The sequence below is a fragment of the Doryrhamphus excisus genome, linkage group LG15 (assembly GCF_037039965.1).
Source record: "Doryrhamphus excisus strain RoL-2023G ecotype Guam linkage group LG15, RoL_Dexc_Guam_v1.1, whole genome shotgun sequence".
Taxonomy (NCBI): Eukaryota; Metazoa; Chordata; class Actinopteri; order Syngnathiformes; family Syngnathidae; genus Doryrhamphus; species Doryrhamphus excisus.
The window spans coordinates 17,478,924-17,506,704 of NC_136371.1; the positions used below are offsets into that span (position 1 = coordinate 17,478,924).

Consider the following 27,781-nt stretch of genomic DNA (forward strand, 5'->3'; position numbering starts at 1 on the left):
CTTTGGTATGTTACAAATAAATAAATAAAATTAAAAATTAAAAAAATGTAAAAAAAATTTTAAAAATTTAAAAATTTAAAAATTTAAAAATTTAAAAATTTAAAAATTTAAAAATTTAAAAATTTAAAAATTTAAAAATTTAAAAATTTAAAAATTTAAAAATAAACCTCAAACTATATTAGGAAAGCAGGAAGTGAACAAATGTAACAGTTACTGATTGTAAAAGTACCAGATGGAGGGGTAGGATTTAATAAGCTTTGCTTCTTCCTACTCCTTTTGGACATGTGGAACTGGGAACTGATTATGGGATGCTCTCAATTGGAATCTGATGCATGTTCAAATGAAATAAAACCATTACCATTACCATTACCATTACCATTACCATTGTCTGCCTGTGACGACTGCAACAATCCTATGAGATCCCACCTTCTCATCTACAGTATGTTTCTCAATTGGCCTCGGAATGCGTTTGAATCCCGCGGGAGAAGTGGCGACGTAGCCGGGTAAAGAGAAAGCGTAAGTCGATTAATGCATAGTTGAGAATAGATAATAGATTAATTGTTTGCTTAGTGAGATTAAAAAGTAAGGAACTACACTACCCATAATCCCTTATGGGTTTAATTAAGACAAAGTCTTGTCGTCGCGTCTCCTCGTGGTGAAAGTTCACCAAGAAAGATTTAAGTTGACAAACTTTCCTCGAAGGCTTTGTCGTCTTCGTGCGAGTTGCCAAGCGTTCTGGTAGGTGCATCATTAGTGGCAAGCACATTCCGTTCCTGTCAGATCCCCTCGTTGTTTCTTAGTTGGAGGTCTGAACCGTCTCCTCCACGCGGAGCCCACGGGCTGAAAGACGGGATGCGGTGCCCGTGGGAGGCGGGATCCGATTCCATTTGTCAGAGCCTTCTGTCTGATGTGCTGGAGTGTTTCTTATTTGGCTTCTGAGAGGAGACTCTGAAGTACTCGCCCCGCTTTGTCCCCCGCCGCTCTTATTTGCAGCTGAATGTTGACAGGCTAGTGAACCTTGATGTCGGGCCACCCGACGCACTTTTAGTGTGGTTAGCCATCGATGCACGCAGATCTTCGCTCCACAGAAGCAGATGGTTTAGCTGCTTGTGGACCTTCTGGGAAATGGCTGATGGGGATTCATGACATCGCTAGCAAGGTAGAACTTGTTGCAAGGGTCGGGTTTGTGCAGCGGACTCGAGTATTCGCCCGCCTAAACTTTGGACGTACTCACACTGGGTCAGTCGTACCGTGGTTGGACCCACCAACCCACCCAGTCGATGACTGACAAGGTTGTGATTCAGCTCCTTTGATCGCCATCCATTGCATTCTTGTCGCTTCCTGCGGGAAGCGGATCAGGTCACGTCTGAGGTGACCCACGTAGGTCCAAAGGTAAAGCGCTCCCGGAGAGTCCTGGTCTGTGACAGTTGACATCTTCCGTCCAGGATGTGGACCTGCCACATGAAGAGGAACCAGAAGAACTTACTAAGCAAAACGTCTGTGTTCCAATTCTGTGGTGTCATTTCATGAGGCCTTCAGGGGGAGAAGAGCAAACTGGAATTTCCTAAAACTGCGTGTGTGCCGGGTCGGAAGCATAGCGGTTTTCACAGGACCCTTGTGCTCTTGAGCTAAGCAGTGGGGTCATTTCTAAAAGTCATTTCAACTGCTGGGTTTCTAACCCTAACTCTGCTTGGGAAATATATATATATATATGTAATGACCCAGTGTCCATGAATGCAACCTGCATTTTACACTCAGCTCAAGCGTCTTTTTGTAACAAGAAAACAGACGCCATCTTGTTCCTTGCTATTTTGTTAGCATGTTAGCACACGCTGTCGTGATCACATGGGCCACATGGGCCAGTCATGATGTGCTATATATATATATATATTATATATATTATATTGACAGTTACTATGGTAACCATTATGTCATTGTATGCTCATATCACCTCGTACTTTGGTACGTGACAAATAAATAAATAAAATAAAAAATAAAAAAAATAAAAACAATTAAAAAATAAAAAAATGTAAAATTTAAACATTTAAATTTTAAAAATAAAAAAAAAATAAATTAATTAAAAAAAACCTGGAGGGCTCTAATAATAAGGCGTATTTAGTTATCACCTCGTACTTTGGTACGTGACAAAAAATAAATTAAAAAATGTAAAAATGTAAAAATTTAAACATTTAAACATTTGAACATTTAAAAATTTTAAAATTTTAAACATTTAAAATTTTAAAAATTTAAACATTTAAAAATAAATAAATTTAAAAAAGTAAACTATATTAGGAAAGCAGGAAGTGAACAAATATAACAGTTACGGATTGAGTAAAGATGACTATGGGGGTGTTAGCTCATGTCCTGGAGGGCTCTAATAATAAGGCGTATTTAGATATCACCTCGTACTTTGGTACATGACAAAAAATAAATTAAAAATTTAAAAATTTAAACATTTGAACATTTAAAATTTAAACATTTAAAAATGTTTTTAATTAAACATTTAAAAATTTTTACATTTTAAACATTTAAATTTTAAAAATTTAAAAATTTAAAAATAAATTAAAAAAACATAAACTATATTAGGAAAGCAGGAAGTGAACAAATGTAACAGTTACTGATTGTAAAAGCACCAGATGAAGGGGTAGGATTTAATAAGCTTTGCTTCTTCCTACTCCTTTTGGACATGTGGAACTGGGAACTGATTATGGGATGCACTCAATTGTAATCTGATGCATGTTCAAATGAAATAAAACCATTACCATTACCATTACCATTACCATTACCATTACCATTACCATAATGTAATCCTTCCCAAATTTGTGCTTCATATATTGTACTTCATACTAACTTGCTTTGTCAACAAATATATTCAGAAATCATCACTAGTACTTTGCATATTTAGGTACTTTTTTGCCTAAATGAAGCATGAATACTCATGACTCAATACTCGCATGACGACAACATTTTCCGTTTATAAATAAGGAATCCGACTTTGCAGAAATCCAATCAGGTCTGGAACCAATTAACTGCGATAGACAAGGGATGCCCGACCTCATTTTTTATGTTTTTTTTTTTTTTTGCTGATATTGATATGGGATATCCGGGGCACCCCAATTTGCGAACATGATTTCATTCAATGTACACGTGAAGTGTGAGCTGCTGCTTTTTTCCTGCTCTTTCTGGTCGTTCAGGCCTGACCGCTTGTTTCCCACCTTTGGGGATTCTCTTCACTTTCATTGTTTGACAGTCTTTTCCTGCTTTTCTGGCTGCAGAAGGTGCTTTTATTTTTAGGCTTTAATATGTTGCCTCCCTGAGGCACGACCTCATTACAGCTTCAAGGCAAAAAAAAAAAAAAAAAAAAAAAAAAAAAAAGCAGTCTGGCAGCTTTTCTCAGACTGAAACATTGGCCCAGCTGCTGTCAGCATGTGGTGTTGCAGCTGCTGGCCACCAGGGGGCGCCAAAGTCAACATTCATCAGTTTGGCATTCTTTGCACGGCTTAGACTTCTAGTATTTATCTGTATTTGTTGCATAAATGTCAATACAAGTGTCAAATCCCTCGCAACCCCCCCCCCCCTCCCAAAACAGCATCGATGAAATGCTCATTTAGCTGCAAAGATGATTTCTTGTGATGCGGTACATAATCCTTAAAATATACACGCGGCGGCGTCTTGGCAAAATATGAATTCATGGAGGAGCTAATGGACGGCGTGACGGCACTTCAGTAAAGCTAATAAAAATTGATTTTCCTTCCTCAAACCCCCCCCCCCTCTCGTGATCCACATGTGTAATGAACCTCCTGAGCGCTCGTCAAAAATAAAAAAAAATTGGAGATGTTTTATCCTGACAGCAAGCTGGCCAACGCTCGCCGCTATGAACTGGCCCTGCCGCCACCCCACCCCACCCCAGCCCCACATTAATAAAAGTTTTGCCACAAATATTTAATCCTCAATGTGACTGACAATGTTGTCAGACCTCCGGACAGCTTTTACGCTGTGATTACAAGCACTCCTCCGTCCGTGGCGCTTTGGATTACTCCAGATTATGTTGTAATCCTTTTAATCCTCGCTGCATTAAGATTTCAGTCAAAATACGGAAACAGTAAAGACGCACTCAAAAGCAATAAGGTCTTAAACGGGCGGTGCGGTGCCTTCATTTCCTGATTTTTTTCCTCGTTGTTTTCCTCTCCGTATCGTCGAGCGGACCGTTGTGGCCCTCATGCAAAAGTTTAGGGAAGCTAAAATCGTCCCGAGCGGACTTCCGGTGCGAAAGACGTGTACATCCCGCTAAGTGTGTTTTCACAGGATGAAGAAACCAAAGAAAAAAACCACGATTAATCACAATAAATAATAATTAACTCTCATTTGGCCCACCATTGAGAGTTCACTCTGTGCATTGGTTTCAGCAGTCGTGTAGACTCTTTGTGTCGGCGGGTGTCGGCGGGGCCTGTAGCATACACACAGAGTGAAATTAATTTAGTCGATTGCAATAATTTGTCGTATATTTTTAGATGTTTTCATTGTAATCGTCTTAAAAGTAAGTTAAAGTCTTATTAAAGAATATGAACCTCAAAAGAATCATATTCATAAATATAATTATTTTGTTACTTGGCTATTACTGAGAGCTATAGAACATATCTCTTAAATCAATTAGTTTTATTTATTTTCTCATTTTAGTATTAATCACTAAAGAAACATCTATGGCAGGGGTCTCAAACACGCGGCCCACGGGCCAAATATGGCCCCCGCCTTGATATGAAAGTTTAATGTTAGTTTGATATGGATGCTGTATGGTATCATGTACCCAGAAAAAATTATCACTTTTGATTCATGTTCATGTTAAAGGTTAAATAACTGTTAATAGTTATCCTCCCTATCCGTGTGGAAGTGGTAAGTTTTTGGCTATTTAAGTTGAAAGGAAATAACTTGAAGGCTACCATTTAGGTGGCTAGCTCTCTAGTTTAGCGAGTTAGCATGTGTCTCAAGACCCTGCAGTTGCGCAATATGTTGTAAATAAAAAAAAGTATAAATGTGACTATAGTCGTGTTTTGTCATGTCTACAGGGCTTTAATAATGTTTTGTTAATTTGAATGAAAAAATATTAATATTAATTTTATTATATTATATATATATTATAAAATTATATATAAAATATATAAATTATATAAAAATAATATATAATATTATATATTATTATATATTAATATTATTAAAATATTAATAATTTGTCTACCCACCAACTATATGTGGTTTCTTAAGTTTTTATTATTTGCCGTTTAGTTATTATTATTATATTTATTTATTACTGATTGATTGATTTTCTTTATTCTTGATTTATTTATTTTTCATCTTATTTTGTGTAGAAAAAAAAAATTAAGATATTTGAGAAAAGTGGAATGTTTTATCAGAGCTTTTATTGTAGAAAATCAAAACCAAAGCAAAGTTTATTAATTTTTCTGTTTTTAATAAATGCGTTTTTTGTTTTTTTTTTTTGGAAAACTTGATGCGACCCAGTCTCGCCCGGACCCTAACTCCAGTGGCCCCCAAGTAAATTGAGTTTGACACCCCTGCACAAAAGGAAGGTTAAATGTGTGAGTGTGCTTTATCATCAGAATGTATTATATTTGGATTTTATGTATGAAAATGCTTACTAAAATGGCGGCTTATTTGATGAATAAATGTGGAACTTTAGAGGTAATTCCACGTCAATAAATATTGTAAATAAAATGAAAAGGAACAGTTGCGGAACACAACGGAGGATCGGGACTCGAACAGATATTCTTAGCTGGTCCTCCCTCCATCTCCTGCCGTGATGGAGCCTTCACTGCGCCTTAGCTGGTGGGGCAAACTGGCTGCTTTCATGTATTCTGACATGTTTTCACCGGCATGAAAAAGCTCGGAGGCTGTAGAGAAGAAGAAGCAGATCAGGTCTGAGGGAGCTTCGGAACGGCATCGTCTTTGATTGGCCGGTTGGCGAGGTACTGATCCAAAGCAGCCGCCGTGCCTCCCGGTGATGCGCTGTTTCTGCTTGATACTTCTCCCGTTTCCTTTCGGGCGCTTACAAAACGCTGCGAGGTGAAAGGAGACGCGGGTGCTCGCCGGTGCCGTGCGCTCTCAACTTCAAACCCTATAAGATCTCCGGCACGCCTCAAGAGTCAGACTTGAAACCGGCAGCCGAGGTGATCCTGAGCCAAGCAGATCTGGAGCGCTACGGGCTGTGTGAGGTCGGCGTGACGAGATGCTTCCGTCTTACGCTTGAAGTTTACATCCTGCGTGATGAAGCGGGAAACTCGGATATCTTCGTAATTCCTTGTGTCCGATTTTGATACGACTTTTTCTAGACGCGTACCAATTTCGTCAGGTTTTTAACATCCGATGCGAGGTATCTAAAATATCGCTCCTCCTTCATGTGGACGTCAGATTCAACCCTTCTATCTTCAATTGCTATTGTTTACTAGCAACGAAAGCTAAGAACGCACAATTATACACACTTTTTATAACTAAACAAATTAAAAAAATATAAAACGTATAGCTACTCACCACTGAGTAACGATCGTGATCGCTAAAAATAGATGCAGCCTTTAGCCTCGTCTCCATAATCCATACTCCTTACCGTCATATATTGGGAATGGGAATGGGAATGGGAATGGGAATGGGAATGGTTTAATTTCATTTGAACATGCATCCGATGACACTTGAGTGCATCCCATAATCAGTTCCCAGTTCCACATGTCCAAAAGGAGTAGGAAGAATAATAATTTAATAATAATTTGTAATTTTTAAATTTTTAAATATTTTTATTTATTTTTTTATTTATTTTTATTTTTATTTTTATTTTTATTTTTATTTTTATTTTTATTTTTATTTTTTTTTATTTATTTTATTTTTATTTTTATTTTTATTTTTATTTTTATTTTTATTTTTATTTTTATTTTTATTTTTATTTTTATTTTTATTTTTATTTTTATTTTTTTCATATTTCTCCTCTCTTGTAGAGAACTATTGGATGACATTTTTAGCTAATATCAGCAAGTTGAAGTATTTGTGATTTTAGAAATAATGAGTTAGTATGTTCTCTGTAGGCAGCATTATGAATTATCCTTACTGGCCTTTTTTTGCAGTACATTTAGCGAGTGAAGATTGCTTTCATAGTTATTAGCCCATATTTCCATACAATAAGTAAGATATGGTCGCATATAAAGAGTGTGGAGTGATTTAAAATTTTGCTTTGTTCAATATTGTTCAATATTTGTTAAATATTGAAATATTTCTAGCCACTTTATGTTGTATATTTGTAATATGAGGTTTCATTACGTTGTTTTTCACCTTGAGACCCGACTGTTTCACTTTTGCATTTCTCAGCAACTGTGGTGCATTCAAGAATGTCCGAACAAGTGCAATTTCTCACTGTTTGAGCTATAAAGCTGATTAGTGAGGCAAAAAGACTAATAATAATAATAATAATAATTATGTATAATATACACAAGACTGCTAACCCATATGCAGTATTATAGTTACACATTACTTACAGACACAAAGCGTCCAATGCCACAGGAAACACACAAATTTGACGTTGGGATTATTTTTGGGGATGCGATTCCGGAATAACGATCGCATTCCCAAGTTATGCAACCCGAAGTTTTCCCGTCTTGTGGACCTTCTGACTTTGCGAGCGAGGCGACGCGTCAAGGCGCCGTGGCAGGTTGTTTGGTTTTGAAAGTAGGTCGCGGTTTGCTTCCAGGACATGGAGCTGACCTCCTGACTCTGGCTCCGATCCCGCTCGCAGACGCCTTGGGCGGCAACAAGCGCACTTTCCCGGGGGGGGGGCTGGTGTCAGAGTGCACAGGCACGCCCCCCCCGGACGCTTGCACACGGCGACAACAGCGAAAGCCCCACCATAGCCCCTCCCTTCTCCGCTTGCTGAAACATCTCTTGGAGTCGGCACTAGAGATTATGAAATATATATATTCAATTCATATTTCACATAATATTACATAGAAATGTTACATTGAATTTTACATTTAAATACAAATATTAAATGTTCTATGTAAAAATAAATATGCAAACAGCACATGTTTGTGACTGCGGATGCAGACATCAATTTAGTTATTTATAATAATAATAAATATTAATACATTTTATTTGTATAGCGCTTTTCAGAGTACTCAGACGCTTTACAGTAGAGAAAAAAATAAAAATAGAGTTGAGTAAAAACAGTAAAAGATGCGTTAAAATACAATATCCATACTTTCATTTAGGGCTAAAAACAAGGCAAATATTATTTATTATATTTATTAATATTTATTAATTTATTATTTCATTCATTCATTCATTTTCTACCACTTGTCTTCACAAGGGTGCTGGAGCCTATCCCAGCTGTCTTCGGGCGAGAGGCAGGGTACATTATTATTTATTTTATATTTATATTTATTATTTATAATAAATTTTTATTATAAAATAATAATTATTATAAATATTAAATTACATTTCAAATTATAAATTGTAAATTCATTAATTCATTCATTTTGTCCCGCTTTTCCTCACGAGGGTCGCGGGGGTGCTGGAGCCTATCCCAGCTGTCTTCGGGCAAGAGGCGGGGTACATTATTGTTTATTTTATATTTATTATTTATAATAAATTATTATTATAAAATAATAAATATTATAAATATTCATCATTCATTTTTTACCGCTTTTCCTCACAAAGGTCGCGGGGGTGCTGGAGCCTATCCCAGCTGTCTTTGGGCAAGAGGCGGGGTACATTATTGTTTATTTTATATTTATATTTATTAAAAAAGTATTATTATAAAATAATAAATATTATAAATATTAAATTAAATATCAAATTATAAATATAAAAATTGTAAATTATTATAAATAATTATTTATTAATTTTTTTAATTTAACATTTATATTCCACATTTATACTTCATTTAGGTCTTTATTTTACAAACAATCACGACAAAATGTCTGAATAAGGGAATAATAATCGTTTTGTCTTGCAGTTTATGCCTCCAGATGAATTATTATGAATGCACAAATATATTTCTTCTTCTCTGTCTGGCAAAGAAAAACCTTCTCTACTTTAAACGGTTTATGAATCCTAAAACTGTGCAATTAGAAAAGCTTCCAAAGCTTGGCCACCTGCAGTAACTGGCGGTGGCCACTGTGTGGCAGCATTCAGCAACAGCATGACTCCTATGCATTTCAGTCATTTTATGTTTTATGAATAATTTGCATGAGAGTTACTTTGGCAAACGTTTAGTCGTAATAAAATCTCACATTGAGGTTGTGAGGTTGTGAGGTTGAGCCGCAGGAGCTCATTTTGTGTGTTGAGTCTTTAGCTAGATCCCGCCTCACCGCTGACCCCCACGACCCCAGGGTAGAAGCACTAGAACCAAGGACCGCGATGGCGCAACATGAATGTTTCAAAATAACGTGACGCACAACAAGCGTCTCCGAGGCAGGCACTCGCATCTTCATAACATCTTCATCTCGCCGCGGTCTGAAGTGGCCAAATTAAAGCCGCATACGGACACCATCATCAACGCCAAGCACTCGGGGAGATTAACGAGCACCCAAACTGCCTGACAGATCCAAGCGTGATAATCGGAAATTGCCTCTTTTCATAGACCTTTAAGTCCAGGCGTGGTTTGCGCCGACAGATCACAGAGGCGGTGGCTGGTGGTCGCCCGAGCTGTGAATTATTCCGTCAGTCAGCATCAACACCGACTCGACGTTATGGCGCCCCTTCAAAATAAGATAAAAGATCACTTTTCCAAAGGGGGATTAATTTGTAAATTGCAAATTTGCGGCGCAGATGAGAAGTATGATGTTTCTATATTTACGGCTGGTGAAAAGCAAGGCACGCTTTCTTTCAGGCGTCTGACATGCGGGCCGATTACACTTTCTGGTAACTTCTTATCGCCGTTTTCAGTCTAAGACCAAGAATTGCTGTCAAGGTCCAGCGGTGATTGTTTTCAGGTTCATTCTGTCCTCCATGAATTTGGGGGAAGCATCAAAATGTTTCGGTGTTACGGTGCGTTCAAGGTCAAGTTTGCGTGTTTATGATTAGGTTGGGTCAAGACAGAAGTTTGTTCTCCATTAATATGAGGGGAGTGCTAAGGTGAGCCTGGGTAATTATTATTATTATTATTATTATTTTTATTTTATTATTATTTTTTTTTATTTTATACGGGACATTAACGACATTTCGTAGGCAATTTCACTTCTGTGTTATTGTGTTCTCCATTAATTTGAGGGGAGTGCTAAAGTGTTTAGGTATTAATGAGCCTGGGTAATTATTATTATTATTATTATTATTATTATTATTATTATTATTATTATTATTATATATTGTGCTGGAGCCAGTCAACAAAATTTCGTTGGCAATTTCACTGCTGTGTTATTGTGTTCTCCATGAATTTGAGGGGAGTGCTAAAGTGTTTAGGTATTAACGAGCCTGGGTAATTATTATTATTATTATATATTATTATTATTTTTATATATGAACGGGAGCGAGTCAACGACATTTTGTTGGCAATTTCACTTCTGTGTTATCGTGTTCTCCATGAATTTGAGGGGAGTGCTAAAGTGTTTAGGTATTAACGAGCCTGGGTAATTATTATTATTATTATTATTATTATTATTATTATTATTATTATTATATAACATTATTATTAGATGTTATACGGGAGCGAGTCAACGACATTTTGTTGGCAATTTCGCTTCTGTGTTATTGTGTTCTCCATGAATTTGAAGGGAGTGCAAAGTGTTTAGGTATTAACAAGCCTGGGTAATTATTATTATTATTATACATTATTATTATATATATTATATATTATACGGGAGTGAGTCAACGACATTTTGTTGGCAATTTCACTTCTGTGTTATCGTGTTCTCCATGAATTTGAAGGGAGTGCTAAAGTGTTTAGGTATTAACAAGCCTGGGTAATTATTATTATTATTATTATATATTATTATTATTATTATTATATATGAACGGGAGCGAGTCAACGACATTTTGTTGGCAATTTCGCTTCTGTGTTATTGTGTTCTCCATGAATTTGAGGGGAGTGCTAAAGTGTTTAGGTATTAACGAGCCTGGGTAATTATTATTATTATTATTATTATTATTATATAACATTATTATTAGATGTTATACGGGAGCGAGTCAACGACATTTTGTTGGCAATTTCGCTTCTGTGTTATTGTGTTCTCCATGAATTTGAAGGGAGTGCAAAGTGTTTAGGTATTAACGAGCCTGGGTAATTATTATTATTATTATACATTATTATTATATATATTATATATTATACGGGAGTGAGTCAACGACATTTTGTTGGCAATTTCACTTCTGTGTTATCGTGTTCTCCATGAATTTGAAGGGAGTGCTAAAGTGTTTAGGTATTAACAAGCCTGGGTAATTATTATTATTATTATTATATATTATTATTATTATTATTATATATGAACGGGAGCGAGACAACGACATTTTGTTGGCAATTTCGCTTTTGTGTTATCGTGTTCTCCATGAATTTGAAGGGAGTGCTAAAGTGTTTAGGTATTAACAAGCCTGGGTAATTATTATTATTATTATTATATATTATTATTATTATTATATATGAACGGGAGCGAGTCAACGACATTTTGTTGGCAATTTCGCTTCTGTGTTATTGTGTTCTCCATGAATTTGAAGGGAGTGCAAAGTGTTTAGGTATCAACGAGCCTGGGTAATTATTATTATTATTATACATTATTATTATATATTATACGGGAGTGAGTCAACGACATTTTGTTGGCAATTTCACTTCTGTGTTATCGTGTTCTCCATGAATTTGAAGGGAGTGCTAAAGTGTTTAGGTATTAACAAGCCTGGGTAATTATTATTATTATTATTATTATTATATATTGTTATTATTATTATATATGAACGGGAGCGAGTCAACGACATTTTGTTGGCAATTTCACTTCTGTGTTATCGTGTTCTCCATGAATTTGAGGGGAGTGCTGAAGTGTTTAGGTATTAACGAGTCTGGGTAATTATTATTATTATTATTATAGATTATTATTATTATATATATTATATATTATACGGGAGCGAGTCAACGACATTTTGTTGGCAATTTCGCTCTTGTGTTATTGTGTTCTCCATGAATTTGAGGGGCGTGCTGAAGTGTTTAGGTATTAACGAGCCTGGGTAATTATTATTATTATAGATTATTATTATTATATATATTATATATTATACGGGAGCCAGTCAACAACATTTTGTTGGCAATTTCAATTCTGTGTTATTGTGTTCTCCATGAATTTGAGGGGAGTGCTGAAGTGTTTAGGTATTAACGAGCCTGGGTAATTATTATTATTATATATTATACAGGAGCCAGTCAACGACATTTTGTTGGCAATTTCACTGCTATGTTATTGTGCAATGACAATAAAGGAAGTTTATCTATCTATCCATCCATCCATCCCATCCCATCCCATCCATCCAATTAGACACCAAAACACACAAAAATCAAGGTTGTGTTTTTACAACAACAACAAAAACCTAAAGTTTGTGCCGGGAAACAATCGGACCCTGAACGCTGCATTGCGTAACTCCACCACCGGTGTGACGCGAGACATCTGCCACCTCCTCATCCATCCCGAACGCAGCTGGAGGTGCACACAGGAATGCGTCGTCGGGCAGCAGAAAGTGTTTTCCAGCGTCCTAACGAAATCGGGGGTTGTGTAAACCACGCTGTCATCTAAACGATGTACACAGATGAGTTGCGGCGCCGCAGGTCTGCCGCCTCGCACGGGTCCAAAGTAAACAGACGCAAGGTAACAATGACGAGAACGTGGATCCGATCGCTTCAAATATTTAGATTTCTTCTGGCTGTAACCAAAACACAACGTTTCAGCTGAGGCTGCAAGCCCCCCCGTGACAGATGGTTGCGTTCAAGGGCGAGAAGGTCAACGTGAAATAATAAGTTTGAGGGCTCGGCATAATTGTTGCACATGTTGCACCTCATACTACCAACGTGCCATCGAAATATTGTGGTGGGCTTGTATTTTTTGTTGGGCGCTAAAGACAAACAGAGCCTTTAAGTCGAGTAGCGCTAGCCGTTTAGCTAAAATCTCAGGGTAATACTCATACTACCAATGTGCCATCGAAATATTGTGGTGGGCTTGTATTTTTTGTTGGGCGCTAAAGACAAACAGAGCCTTTAAGTCGAGTAGCGCTAGCCGTTTAGCTAAAATCTCAGGGTAATACTCATACTACCAATATGCCATCGAAATATTGTGGTGGGCTTGTATTTTTTGTTTGGCCGCTAAAGACAAACAGAGCCTTTAAGTAGAGCAGCGCTAGCCGTTGAGCTAAAATCCCAGGGTAACCACCTTATACTACCAACGTGCCATGGAAATATTGTGGTGGGCTTGTATTTTTTGTTGGGCGCTAAAGACAAACAGAGCCTTTAAGTCAAGCAGCGCTAGCCGTTGAGCTAAAATCCCAGGGTAATACTCATACTACCAATATGCCATCGAAATATTGTGGTGGGCTTGTATTTTTTGTTTGGCCGCTAAAGACAAACAGAGCCTTTAAGTAGAGCAGCGCTAGCCGTTGAGCTAAAATCCCAGGGTAACCACCTTATACTACCAACGTGCCATGGAAATATTGTGGTGGGCTTGTATTTTTTGTTGGGCGCTAAAGACAAACAGAGCCTTTAAGTCAAGCAGCGCTAGCCGTTGAGCTAAAATCCCAGGGTAATACTCATACTACCAATGTGCCATCGAAATATTGTGGTGGGCTTGTATTTTTTGTTGGGCGCTAAAGACAAACTGAGACTTTAAGTAGAGCAGCGCTAGCCATTGAGCTGAAAGCCCAGGGTAACACTCATACTACCAATGTACCATCGAAATATTTTGGTGGACTTGTATTTTTTGTTGCCGCTAAAGACAAACAGAGCCTTTAAGTAGAGCAGCGCTAGCCGTTGAGCTAAAAGCCGTGGGTAACCACCTCATACTACCAATGTGCCATCGAAATATTGTGGTGGGCTTGTATTTTTTGTTGGGCGCTAAAGACAAACAGAGACTTTAAGTAGAGCAGCGCTAGCCGTTGAGCTAAAAGCCCAGGGTAATACTCATACTACCAATGTGCCATCGAAATATTGTGGTGGACTTGTATTTTTTGTTGGGCGCTAAAGACAAACAGAGCCTTTAAGTAGAGCAGCGCTAGCCGTTGAGCTAAAATCCCAGGATAACCGCCTCATACTACCAACATGCCATGGAAATATTGTGGTGGGCTTGTATTTTTTGTTGGGCGCTAAAGACAAACAGAGCCTTTAAGTCAAGCAGCGCTAGCCGTTGAGCTAAAATCCCAGGGTAATACTCATACTACCAATATGCCATCGAAATATTGTGGTGGGCTTGTATTTTTTGTTTGGCCGCTAAAGACAAACAGAGCCTTTAAGTCAAGCAGCGCTCGCCGTTGAGCTAAAAGCCCAGGGTAATACTCATACTACCAATGTGCCATCGAAATATTGTGGTGGGCTTGTATTTTTTGTTGGGCGCTAAAGACAAACAGAGCCTTTAAGTCAAGCAGCGCTAGCCGTTGAGCTAAAATCCCAGGGTAATACTCATACTACCAATGTGCCATCGAAATATTGTGGTGGGCTTGTATTTTTTGTTGCCGCTAAAGACAAACAGAGCCTTTAAGTCAAGCAGCGCTAGCCGTTGAGCTAAAAGCCCAGGGTAATACTCATACTACCAATGTGCCATGGAAATATTGTGGTGGGCTTGTATTTTTTGTTGGGCGCTAAAGACAAACTGAGACTTTAAGTAGAGCAGCGCTAGCCGTTGAGCTAAAAGCCGTGGGTAACCACCTCATACTACCAACGTGCCATTGAAATATTGTGGTGGGCTTGTATTTTTTGTTGGGCGCTAAAGACAAACTGAGACTTTAAGTCGAGCAGCGCTAGCCGTTGAGCTAAAATCCCAGGGTAATACTCATACTACCAATGTGCCATCGAAATATTGTGGTGGGCTTGTATTTTTTGTTGGGCGCTAAAGACAAACTGAGACTTTAAGTAGAGCAGCGCTAGCCATTGAGCTGAAAGCCCAGGGTAACACTCATACTACCAATGTACCATCGAAATATTTAGGTGGACTTGTATTTTTTGTTGCCGCTAAAGACAAACAGAGCCTTTAAGTAGAGCAGCGCTAGCCGTTGAGCTAAAAGCCGTGGGTAACCACCTCATACTACCAATGTGCCATCGAAATATTGTGGTGGGCTTGTATTTTTTGTTGGGCGCTGAAGACAAACAGAGCCTTTAAGTAGAGCAGCGCTAGCCGTTGAGCGAAAAGCCCAGGGTAATACTCATACTACCAACGTGCCATCGAAATATTGTGGTGGGCTTGTATTTTTTGTTGGGCGCTAAAGACAAACTGAGACTTTAAGTAGAGCAGCGCTAGCCGTTGAGCTAAAAGCCATGGGTAACCACCTCATACTACCAACGTGCTATGGAAATATTGTGGTGGGCTTGTATTTTTTGTTGCTGCTAAAGACAAACAGAACCTTTAAGTCGAGTAACGCTAGCCGTTGAGCTAAAAGCCATCGAACTCAAAAAGGGGCTGCATCTTTGTTTTCATGCTGCTATTCTCATGGGTTGGGAGTCTGTGGCTGGCGTGAAGTTCCAAATGCGCCGTAAATTCTAAATTAAGCCATGGGGGGGGGGGTGGACGAGGGGGGGTTGGCGAGCACATTTTTGACAAACATGACCTCCCCTCTCTGGCATGGAGGATTATAAAGAACAAAAGTTGGTCCAATCGCCGCACCAGGGTTTAAGAGTATTGCGGTGACAGATTAGAACATCTTTCACCCGCTGCAGGAGATAAGAGAGCATCAGAGGCGGTCCCATCATCTCCACACGTTCAGAAGCCCCCCCCCCCCCCCCCCCCCCCCCCCACGTCTGGATGTGTAACGCCTGTGTGGGTTATCAAAGGTCGGAAGAATCTTTGTGTTGCGGCCCAAGTGTCCTGCTCAGCTGTTTGCCCACTCCGACGTCTTATTATCCCTCATAATTACAAACATGTCAGACGTGTCACGCCGCCACGTGCTAACGGCGCCGCACAGACGCTTTGCAGGAGACGTAGCGCTTCCCCCTCGCTCAATTAGCTCCTGGCTCTCCAGGTTAATAGAACTTTTGATTGGGCCAGCATTGCTTTCTTGCTTTCGCTCGGTGGGGGGTGTTGACCTCGTCTTTATCTGCCGCCGCAGAGAACACGGTTAGCGTCCGCCACCGCTCGGTCGACCTCAGGGCGCAACGGGTTTTAGTCCGCTTGGAATGAGGAAGATTAGATTTTCCGGAGTATAAGTCGCACTTTTTTTTCACGCTTTGACCACATTTGAACGTGTTGTGCTTTTAAGTAAAAGTGGTGGTTTGAGTTTGGCGACGCCTAGTGGCCGCAATGGTTCATTGGGTTGAGCTTATGACGCAGTTAGCTACACAAATTGAATGATACAAAGGATAGCGGATGCTTTTAGTCTCACAATAGGCTTCTTCCTGCCTGTAAGTAGTGTGCAACAATAATAATATGAGAAATGTGGCGTTTTAGATCGTAGTATTGTTGAATTATGGTTGATTTTTTATTTATTTTTTGGTCGTTCTGGTCGCTTTTTTTTCTTTTTCGTTTAGTTTTTTTTCTGTTCTCATAATATGATGAGCTTTTTCTTGTAAAATTGCTTTTTTCTCTCATTAGAATCTGACTTTTTATATTTTTATATACTTTTTATATCTTCATATTGGGACTTTATTTTATTTTTACAATAACAGCGGTTTTGTTTCATTTCTGCTGGGATTTTTTTTTGTTTAAAATTTCCAACTTTGTCAACTTTCTTTTTGTAAAATTTCTTCTTTTATGAAATAATTTTATAAAATTATGACTTTAATATAATACCTTTGCCCAACAGTTTTTTAAAAATTACAACTTTGTTTGTTTTTCACTTTATTATTTTTTCTTGTGATATTATTATTAATAATAATACATTTTATTTTTTTATAGCGCTTTACAGTGAAGAAAAATAAAGTCATACATAGTCAATACATAGTCCAACGTTATTCATGTACAAATTTTTACTTTTTTCATCAGATTACCATTTTTTGTCTTATATTTGGACTTTATTCCTGTAAATATTTGTAATGAAACTTACTGTTACTGTTTTTTTTAAAGCCACAGGCCGCCAATGGCCCCGAGCCACAATTTGGCTGCCCCTGATCTGCTGCTTTTTAAAATAATGGAAAATGCTAATTGCATAAGACGACATCCATGCTCTTAAAAGTGAACCAGATCAGTATGAGTGTTGTGTATAATGGAATTTATCATCAAAATATGATAAATTCCCAGAAAAAATGAAAATAGTTAAAAGACCGAAACCAGTTTTGCTTAACAACTGTTATGTTACATATGTTATTAATAGTATAATAATTAAAAATAAACTGTCCAGTAGTGTGGTCATGTATGCAACATATGCTGGTGCTTTGCTGCCCTCTGCTGGACATTGGATGAACCTTCAGCAGCAACACGCAAACACTCTTTAAACGGAATGACAGTGAATATCTATAACATGGGAATGTGTGTGTGTGTGTGTGTGTTACTTTTAAGTCTCCTTGGTGTGGGTTGGCATGTCACCATCAAGTATCCCGAAGACACTGCTGTCAGCCGAGATTGATTCCCTGGAACACAGCTGACCCTCCAGTTGTGTTACCTTGTCATTTCACCGCAGCCAACAGAGCCCAGATGAGCTACAAATAGACACACGCACACACGCACACACACACACAAACACACACACACACACACTGTCAGCTCCAGTTTGTGTCTTGTCAAGGTGCATCAGAGAGTCTATGAGGTGTATTGGATGTTCGATGCTCACCTGCCCTTAGACACACAAGTGATGCAAAATGGGTCCGATATCAGGTATTATTATTATTATTATTATTATTATTATTATTATTATTATTATTATTATTATTATTATTATTATTATTACCTAACCCTCACTACTACTACACTACTCAGTTCCTCATTAGTCCCTAACAAGGTCCTCAGTAACTACTCTAAATGTATGTGCCAAATTAGTTCCTCATTAGGTCAACAGTAACTACTCTAAATGTGTGTGCTACTCTACTCATTAGTTATTCAGTAACCACTCTAAGTTGATGTACCTTGGTCATCAGGTCACCGGTAACTACTCTAAATGTGTGTTCCTTAGTTCCTCTTCAGGAAATACTCCAAAGTTATGTTAACTACTCTAAAATTGTGTGCCTTAGTTCCTCAGTAACTGTACTCATTAGTTCCTTAGTAACTACTCTAAATTGGGGTACCTTAATGATGAGGTCCTCATAACTTCTTTATTAGTTCATCAGCAACTACTCTAAATTGGTGTACCTTACTCCCTCAGTAACTATTGTACTCATTAGTTATTTAGTAACCACTCTAAATTGATGTACCTTGGTTATCAGGTCACCGGTAACTACTCTGTGTGTGCCTTAATTCCTCTTCAGGAACTACTCCAAAGTTCTGTGAACTACTCTAAAATTGCGGGCCTTAGTTCCTCAGTAACTATACTCATTAGTTCCTTAGTAACTACTCTAAATTGGTGTACCTTAAACATTAGGTCCTCATAACTTCTTTATTAGTTAATCAGTAACTACTCTAAATTGGTGTACCTTACTCCCTCAGTAACTATTGTACTCATTAGTTATTTAGTAACCACTCTAAATTGATGTACCTTGGTCATCAAGTCACCGGTAATTACTCTAAATGCGTGTGCCTTAGTTCCCCAGTAACTATTCATTGGTTCTGCAGGAAGTACTCAAAAGTTATGTTAACTACTCTAAAATTGCGTGCCTTAGTTCCTCAGTAACTATACTCATTAGTTCCTTAGTAACTACTCTAAATTGGTGTACCTTAAACATTAGGTCCTCATAACTTCTTTATTAGTTCATCAGTAACTACTCTAAATTGGTGTACCTTACTATATCAGTAACTATTCTACTCATTAGTTATTTAGTAACCACTCTAAATTTATGTACCTTGGCCATCGAGTCACCGGTAACTACTCTAAATGCGTGTGCCTTAGTTCCCCAGTAACTATTCATTAGTTCTGCAGGAAGTACTCCAAAGTTATTTTAACTACTCTAAAATTATGTGCCTTAGTTCCTCAGTAACTATACTCATTAGTTCCTTAGTAACTACTCTAAATTGGGGTACCTTAATGATGAGGTCCTCATAACTTCTTTATTAGTTCATCAGTAACTACTCTAAATTGGTGTACCTTACTCCCTCGGTAACTATTGTACTCATTAGTTATTTAGTAACCACTCTAAGTTGATGTACCTTGGTCATCGAGTCACTGGTAACTACTCTAAATGTGTGTGCCTTAGTCCCTCTGTAACCGCTCTACTCATTAGTTCCTCAGTAACTACTCTAAATCGATGTTAACTACTCTAAATGTGTGTGCCTTAGTTCCTCAGTAACTATACTCATCAGTTCATCAGTAACTACTCTAACTTGGTGTGCCTTAATCATTAGGTCCTTTTAGTTAGTTCCCCGGTAACTAGTCTAAAATGGTATGCCTTGGTCCCTCAGTAACTACTCTACTCATACGTTATTCAGTAACCAGTCTACATTGAAGTGTCTTGGTCACTAGGTCACCAGGAACTACTCTAAATTGGTGTGCCTTAGTCCCTCAGTAACTACTCTACTCATTAGTTCTTCGGTAACTATTCTAAATTGCCGTGCCTTAATCATTAGGACCACATAACTGCATTAGTTCTTCAGTAACTACTCTAAAACGTGTGCCTTAGTTCCTCAGTAACTACTACTCTATGCTGCTAAAATGACATTATTTTGTCATTTGTGTTTATTTGTGTGAAATAGCTACTTTTTCTCATTAGAATTACTTTTTTCTTTTAATATTTAGACTAACTATTTTTTCTCAGAAGATTTTGACTTTATTCTTGAAAAATTACTGCCGATTTTTCACATTTTTGCTGTTGTTTTTTCTTGTTAAATTCTATTTTTAGAGCGTGCTGATGTCAGAGAGGTCATGGAGGTGACGGCGGCTTCATAAACGTCTTAGCGGGTGAAACGTTTAAAAATGAAGTATTTATTGTCTCTCTCGGTGAAGCGGAGCGGCCGGTGGCGGATCAGGAGCGGCTGGCGGCGAGGGCCGCACCCAGACTTTGGACGAAGCGATGGACGTCCCGGTATGAGTTGTAGAGCGGCACCGGCGCCACACGCAGGACACTCGGCTCACGCATGTCACACTGACGCGGGAGGGGCGGGGGGGGGCACAAAGCAAAATGTGATGGGTTCCTGCACGGCGGAGGAGTTTACATGATAGACTTAAGGCCACTCACAGCCACGCCCCTTTTTTCCAGCTCCTGGAAGACGCTCCGAATGGGTACGGAGAAACGCAGCGACAGCTGACACCCCCTTTGCTCGGGGTCAGAGGGCGTGATGACGCGCACTTGGAGTTTCCCAGGCTGGGAAGGGTCCTCGGAGTAGTAGTGGGATATCAGATACTCCAAGTATCCTGTCAGCAGCACGGACTTCCTGCGCAGCGCCCGCATGCTGGTCATGTGGAACACCTGCGGGGTAAGTCAACACCACAAATGGCATCACGGCGTAGGCGTAGGTGTAGGCGTAGGCGAGTGACTGCAGTACCTCCAGGCTGGCCTGCAGGGGGCACACTAGCAAAATGGGCTGGTTGGAGAGCCTGAAGCCGTTCACGCCTTGCTGGAGGTCCAGCACTGCGCACACAAACCAAGATGTTGCATCGTCATCTTCACAAAACAATGACGCAACGTAATGCATGCATGTGCTTTTTCACTGTAGCATTGATTGACATGCTATTTTTAATCATTTATTCATTCATTCGTTTTCTTTTTAGTTTTAGTTATTAACTTCAAAGTTAATATTTTTATGGATTTATTTATTACATAATGCCCCATGACGAAAAACGTGCCATGGTTAGTACACGATAATTTATTAAAAAAATATATATATATATAAGCGGTAGAAAAATGAATGAATGAAAAACACATCTGTAGGTGCAGCGTATGTCCACAGGATGGCGACAAAGGCCGGAATATGACGCCATTTCAGTTGTAGTTCTATAGTTTTATTTTTATGTTTGATGTTCTGTAGTTTTATGAAAATTAGTTACATTGTTACATTTTCCCTTAAGCATTGCCAGACAGTGTAACAGTGTTTTTGTTTTGTTTTTTTAGTATTTTTTTAAATTATCATTGTATTATTGAGTTATTTATATTTTTATTACATATTTTTTGAATTTATTTATTTCATTATTAATTTCAGTTATTTTTATTTCATTCGTTTTACAATCTTAATGACCCTTAATAAAAAAAAAACTTGCTGTGGGTAAAATACAACAATAAAATACTAACACAAACACTGAAAACTGTTGCTACCGCAAACGTCCACCAGATGGCGACAAAAGCTAAAGCTCGTAGTTAGTTCAGTTGGACTTACAGAAGCGGAGCTAGAGCATATTGTTTCGTTGAAAATTAGTTCGTTACAACAAAAGTTGTTTCTGTTTGCGTTCATTCAACTGTAACAGCATCGGTATAATACAGAAATAGCCATAAAATACGTGCGGAAAACCAAGGAAGCGACGACTGACGGAAAATTAGAGGGGAGAAGGAAGCAGTGAGTGTGGCGGCCACAAGATGGCAGTATTGTGCATTGTGAATGAAATGGTTACCGTTGTTCATCTGGAAGCGAGTCTTCAAGTCGTGACCCCACCAGCCTGTCAGCCTGTAAACATGGAACACGTGACCTTCATAATAAAATTGACAACATTCCAAAAATCAACAAATTAGTTTCACAATTATATTTAAAAATATACATATTTATTATTTAATCAGAATCAGGCTGTTTTGTGGTTGAATATTGCCAATTATTATGTTTTTAATGTAAATTTAATTTTTTAATTTGAATTTTTCAAATGTTTTGCATGAATTTAGCATTTTCAAGCATAAAAATGACTAAATCATATGAATTTATTCTCGTGAAACACAGTTAGAACACGACTGTTTATCTGAATATTTTGACTTTATTTTCGTAAAATTACTGCTTTTTTTCTAACTATTTAAACTGTTTTCTTCTAAATGTTCTTGTCATTATTATGCCTGCATTACAGTTATATTTTGACTTTATTCCCATAATATTACCACGTTTTCCACAAACTAATTTTACAAAAAAATTATTTGTCACTTTGTTGTTTTCATTAGTACTTTAAAAATAACAACCTTCTTTAATGTTTCAACATTATGCGACTGAAACATGATTTTTTTTTTTTAGTTTATTCTTATAAAACTGTGCCAGTGTGCGTGTGTACTCACGCAGGTTTGATGGCGTGATGTTTTTCGTGTATGAACGCTCCTGCAAGGCCACCGGCACCTGAGTTCAAGTACTAAGCAAACAAACACACACAAAAACACACATGTAGTTTTCATATGTGTGTGTGTGTGTTCGCATGTTTCAGACCTTGTAGGAGCACCAGCAGGCAAAGTCCACCCCCCAGTCGTGCAGCTGGATCTCAACGTTTCCCGCCGCATGGGCCAGATCAAAGCCCACCAGGCAGCCCTGATCCACAAAGGTACCCCGTCAAACGGTAGCGGCGGAGAAAAGTACGTAATCGCGCCTTCGCCTCACTTTTTTCTGAGCAGCCTGCGTGATGGCGGCCATGTTGAACAGCTGACCGGTGTAGTACTGGACCCCGCTGAGCAGCACCACGGCGATGGAGTCGCCCTCCGCTTCGATCACGTTCAGGATGTCTTCTGTCCGTAGAGTCTCCTCCCCCTGGGAGCGTATGGAAGCAAAGTCTTGATATATCGATATCGATACTGTGCGGGACGTACCGGTCTAGATGTCAGCAGCAACATGCTGTCCGCCACGTCGAATCCTCTCAGTCGGATCTGCGACTCGACTGCGTACTGAAAGAGGACAGCGTGTCAAACATGCTAACATGCTAACATGCTATCCCGAGTCACTCACGTGATCGGAAGGGAAGGCCTTGTCTTCCAGGAGTATCTTGCGTCGTGCCGCCGTGGGCTGGTAGAAGGAAAGCTGTCGAAGAAACGTTACTGAGGAGCGTTGGCATTGAACCGATTTTCGAGTTTTTCGATTTTCGGTGGTCACACCATCAGCAGGTGTAAGTTGACGGTGAGACCGTTCATCAGCGCCACCTCTTCCGTAAGCGCTCCTGGAACAAAGAACACCACAAACGCAACGTCACAAAGGATGATGTTTCAGGGTACACCCTGGACTGGTGGCCAGCCAATCACAGGGCACATATAGACAAACAACCATTCACACTCACATTCATACCTATGGACAATTTGGAGCCGCTAATTAACCTAGCATGTTTTTGGAATGTGGGAGGAAACCGGAGTACCCGGAGAAAACCCACGCATGCACGGGGAGAACATGCAAACTCCGAGAGTGGAATCGAACTCAGGTCTCCTAGCTGTGAGGCGTGTGTGCTAACCACTCATCCAAGTTATAATATTATGGTAAGAAAATTTATGATAAGAAAATTTACGAGAAAAAAAATTAAATAGTTGGGGAAAAAACAGCAAAAAAAACTAGAAAAAATGGCAATTTTACAAGAATTTTAAATAAGCAAAACAAAAAAAGTGGGGCAAAAAAATCCAAATTTTATGAGAATACACCTATAATATTCTGACAAAAATAATATCATTTTAGTAACATAGAATTGAATTTTTTTTTAGTTATAATAAAGTTATAATAAGTTAGAAATAAAATTTTCTGAATTCTAGGTTGAGGGAATGTTATATAATGGGAATAAAGTCAAAATATTATGAGAGGAAAATTTACAATAAGAAAGTTGAAATACTTGGAAAATTAAAACAAAAGATTGAAGTACTATACTACACAAATACTAAGAGGAAAAAGTCGTATTGTAACGAGAAAAGGGTGTACTGCACATCCAAGCTCACCAGAAGGTGATCAGGCTTTAACGAGAGAACGCTAGGGTGTCTCCACCTAGACTTTGGACTCTACAAAACCACAAAGGATGCTAAAGTCCGGTGAATTATAGTCCGACCCCACACGGACTGGGGTGGGGGGGTGGGGGGTCTTCATATCTTTGTTGTTCAAAAAAGTCTAAAAGGAAATTACCAACAACTTTTGCCATGAGCTCCTCCAAGTTGTTCTCAGCCCAGGCCCAAGGTCGCGACCCGTCCGTGTGGCCGTGCACACCCCTGACAAACACACACGTCCGTGAAGTCCTCATCATGGGGGGGGGGGGGACACACACACACGAGTGAGGCTGTGTTTTACATTTTGGCCCACTTGTCCAGCTCCTCCTCCAAGTATCGCTTGGCCATCTTGGGCTGCAGGCCCAAAGAGTTTCCCGCCAGGTAGATGCCGTCTTGGCTGCCGTCCACCAGCGCCAAATCCGCTGTGGGTCACAACATGACGATGACGCACTCAGAAAATGCGAGAAAATGCTAATGACGAGACATTATGAACTGACAAGGAGGTAAATCGGATATCTTGGGCACCAGAAAGTTCTCCCTGAGATGTCGGAGCTCGTCGTGCTCGTCCAGGAAAGCAGCCACCTTCTCAGAGGTCGGAGCGCAGCGCAGCAAGGTGGCGAGATGCTCCACGGTTTCTCTCGCCGTCAAGCCAGTGAAGCGGTCCATTGCTGCTTCCTATGGGAGAGTCGTAGGGACAACAATGGGTGGAAATCGGTTTCTGTTCGCCCTCGAGATCGGGGTTGCGGGGGCAGCAGCCGAAGCGGGGAAGCCCAGACTTCCCCGGCTACTTCATCCAGCTCCTCTTGAGGCGTTCCCAGTCCTTCCCCAAGGCCTCCTTCCAGTAGGTAGGAGCATCCAGACCAGATGCCTGCCATCCTTGTCTGGCTCCTCTCAATATGAAGGAGACAATTTGTGAAACTTCCAGAGATGAGACGCCTTCTTTAAGAGTCATGGGTGAGTAAAATACTCACCTTGAGTATTTTTTTAATAGAAAAACATAAACATACAGTACATAAAAGCTATAAAAATATATGAATGGAACAACTTATTTCTTTTTACTCACAGTGAAGATCCAAGCTCCAGATATTCACCAGTCGTCTATCGGGGGACTTTCACCTGTGAGGGCATCCCTCCAGTTAATCATTCCTCAAACGGGCTCATTGTTTAACCCTTGCATCCCACATCTCATTGGTGAGTATTTTTTTATTCTGAGCGTCGTAAATTACTGAATGTGCTCATTGTCATTGAACTATACAAAGCGTATTACACAAATAAAGCAGCTGTTAGCATTACTTTTGTTTACGATATATTTACCTCATAGTTTAAGACGGAGAGCCTCTCTTTCACTTTTAAAATTTAAATTAAAAAAATATATTTTTCCTTCAATAATGTCACGTAGTTTCGGCTTTACTTTGGTTCTATTTACTGTGTTGTTTTGTAGCGGATGGCAGACATCTTGCCTTCATGACGTCGGGTAAATAGTACGTCACGTGACAAAAACAGGAAGCACTCTCCGCTGCTGTTTGAGGGCTGAGTGCAGCATCCGGGTACTGTATTTTTGCCGTATTTGTCAGTGAACGGTGCGTTCAATGCGATCAAAATGCTGGTTGAAGTGTGGAATCGAGCGATTTGGAACGCCGCCCCTCTCTCTCGTTTGTAGGCATTTAGCTAAAACGTCCACAAGGGGGCAGAAAAGTCCGCGTAAGAAATGAATGTTATTTATGTACACAAATCAAGCATGCAAATACAATGTACATTCACACGACCTGTTCCTGTGTTTCTTAGGTGTAACGTTTCTGTTTTCAATAATATGTTTGAATAAACATATAGACGTGTCCTAAGCAGAATATAACTTTGGCACTTTGATATTTTGTAAAGCAACAAGTGTAGATATGCTAAGAAATTATATACATTAGTTACATTATGTTATAGAATTTTCCAAATATTGACTTTATTCTCTTGATATTTTGACTTTATTCTGATACAAGAACATCATTTTTCCATTTCTGCAGTTATTTTTTTATGTATAAAATTATTTAAAACTACGATTTTTCTTTGACTATTTTACTATTTTCCAGTAGTTTTTTTTTTCATTTCTGTTGTTGTTTTTTTCTTTTAATTTTCAGCTATTTCAATTTAATTTTTGTACATTTTGCCATGTAATATTAGGACTTTATTGTCATATTTTCACTTTATTCCTATAATATTATTACCTTTTCCCAACCTAATTTTCCCCAAATTTCAATTGAATACTCTATGCTACTAAAATGACATAATTTTTTCTCATAATAGTACATGTTTATTCTTATAAAATTGCAACATTTTTCTCTATTTTGGCCACCATTGACATATATTGTACTTTTGTCATAAAATCTTTATCTTTCAGTTCTTTTCACAAATATCTGTGTTTTCTCTCGATGATGTTGTGTTTTATTTGTTGGTATTTTAAATGTTGGCACCAAAAAAAAAAGATAGTAAAGGCGTTAAGGGACATGAGAATGAGAAGCTATGTGCGCATGCGCACACCTGTCCTTTCATTTGCAGCTCGACCTGATGTTTACCCCCCAGCACCACCACCAACCACCATCCCTCCTTGAAGTTCCTCCTCCTCCTCCTCCTCCTCGCTGCGACCCCTGACGCATTTAGTCTACGGCGAGCGATCCGCGCAAAACAGCTGGTGTTTGCGCCACTCAGCTGACATTTTGCAACTTCTGCACTAAACTTCCGATGGAACCGCCGCGCCACTGAAGCTCCCCCGCCCGTCGTTGGTGTTTCCCACGCACGCAGACATGAAGAAGAGTGGCGCATCGGCTCCTTTTGTGCGCCATTTGGGAAATGCGCCACAGCTGGTGCTGCTGGTGCTGCTTGTGGCGCAGTTCGGGACGTTTGCGCTGCTCGGTAAGTGATCGCCCTTTGATTTACTTTTTACCTTGCTCGCCATCCAAAGTCTTGGAAGTTTTTCAAATATTGATGAGTGTTATTTTGATTATAATAATAAGTCAATTCAACACCACTAACTCATTAAATGAACTTAAACAATTGTAAGCAAAAAGTATCAGCATGAGTATCAACAATAGTGGCTCACTTATTAAATAGTTCCTTATTAAATAAAGTTTTACCCTTTACATGTCACAATTTTGATACACAAATCTTTGGAGGAACAAAGAATCTACACCAGGGGTCTCAAACATGCGGACCGCGGGCCAAATGTGGCCCGCAGGACACTAGTTTGAGGCCCCCGCCTTGATATGAAAGTTTAATGTTAGTTTGATATGGATGCCGTATGGTATCATGTACCCAGAAAAAATTATTATGTTTGATTAATGTTCATGTTAAAGGTTAAATAACTGTTAATGGTTATCCTCCTTATCCGTGTGGAAGTGGTAAGTTTAAAGAAAATAACTTGTTAGTTTTTTTTGGGGGGGTTTGGAAAACCTGATGCGGCCCAGTCTCACCCAGACCCGAGCTCCAGTGGCCCCCAAGTAAATTGAGTTTGAGACCCCTGAGCTACACCATTCTTGTCTGTTCTTGTTTTCGTCTTCCTGACCTCATCGTGACTCATTGCGGCCATCTTGTTGACATCCTTTGTCTCCCAAGGCACTTCAAAGCTTGTGGTTGTAAACTTTAACGGGGTTGTAAAGTCAAGCAGCTTCGAAATTGCCTTAAAACGCGTGGGTCAGTGGTGTCCAAAATGTGGCCGGG

At 39.1% G+C, this 27,781-nt stretch overlaps 2 protein-coding genes across 5 annotated transcripts in view; one reads left to right on the forward strand and one right to left on the reverse strand.

Annotated features, from left to right (window-relative positions):
- Window positions 1-338: 338 nt before the first annotated feature.
- kynu (kynureninase) lies at window positions 339-25,561 on the reverse strand. 4 transcript variants are annotated; one of them, XR_013629903.1, is made up of 16 exons: window positions 25,394-25,561; window positions 25,143-25,195; window positions 24,577-24,754; window positions 24,381-24,501; window positions 24,219-24,301; window positions 23,219-23,280; window positions 23,073-23,144; window positions 22,937-23,011; window positions 22,731-22,877; window positions 22,563-22,661; window positions 22,418-22,488; window positions 21,778-21,830; window positions 20,718-20,803; window positions 20,411-20,641; window positions 17,642-17,788; window positions 339-1,454 (listed from the first exon to the last, which is right to left on the reverse strand). XR_013629903.1 is itself a non-coding variant. In XM_058051838.2 (15 exons), exons 3-15 carry the CDS (start codon window positions 24,743-24,745, stop codon window positions 17,756-17,758), a joined length of 1,302 nt encoding a protein of 433 aa, XP_057907821.2. In that variant the 5' UTR covers window positions 24,746-24,754; window positions 25,143-25,195; window positions 25,394-25,561; the 3' UTR covers window positions 17,187-17,755. The 4 variants fall into 4 exon arrangements, 3 of the variants coding, with proteins under 3 accessions (XP_057907821.2, XP_057907817.2, XP_057907818.2); XM_058051838.2 differs by lacking the exon at window positions 339-1,454 and having other exon boundaries at window positions 17,187-17,788; XM_058051834.2 differs by lacking the exons at window positions 339-1,454; window positions 17,642-17,788 and adding an exon at window positions 19,074-20,317 and having other exon boundaries at window positions 25,394-25,559.
- The window catches only part of LOC131104531 (von Willebrand factor D and EGF domain-containing protein), a 32,165-nt gene continuing 29,562 nt past the window's right edge, over window positions 25,179-27,781 (forward strand). The window contains exons 1-2 of the mRNA XM_078796875.1: window positions 25,179-25,270; window positions 26,624-26,977. Coding sequence (XP_078653001.1) covers window positions 26,869-26,977 — 109 coding nt within the window. The 5' untranslated portion in view covers window positions 25,179-25,270; window positions 26,624-26,868. The remainder of the gene's footprint in view (window positions 25,271-26,623; window positions 26,978-27,781) is intronic.

Excerpts from the sequence above, each read along its gene's own strand:
- kynu (XM_058051834.2), bottom strand. The coding sequence starts at position 24,745 with ATGGACCGCTTCACTGGCTTGACGGCGAGAGAAACCGTGGAGCATCTC. Across the intron at positions 23,012-23,072 it reads AGGCCTTCCCTTCCGATCAC|TACGCAGTCGAGTCGCAGAT; the intron begins GTGAGTGACTCG and ends GTCCTCTTTCAG. Across the intron at positions 22,489-22,562 it reads CCTGCTGGTGCTCCTACAAG|TACTTGAACTCAGGTGCCGG; the intron begins GTCTGAAACATG and ends TTGTTTGCTTAG.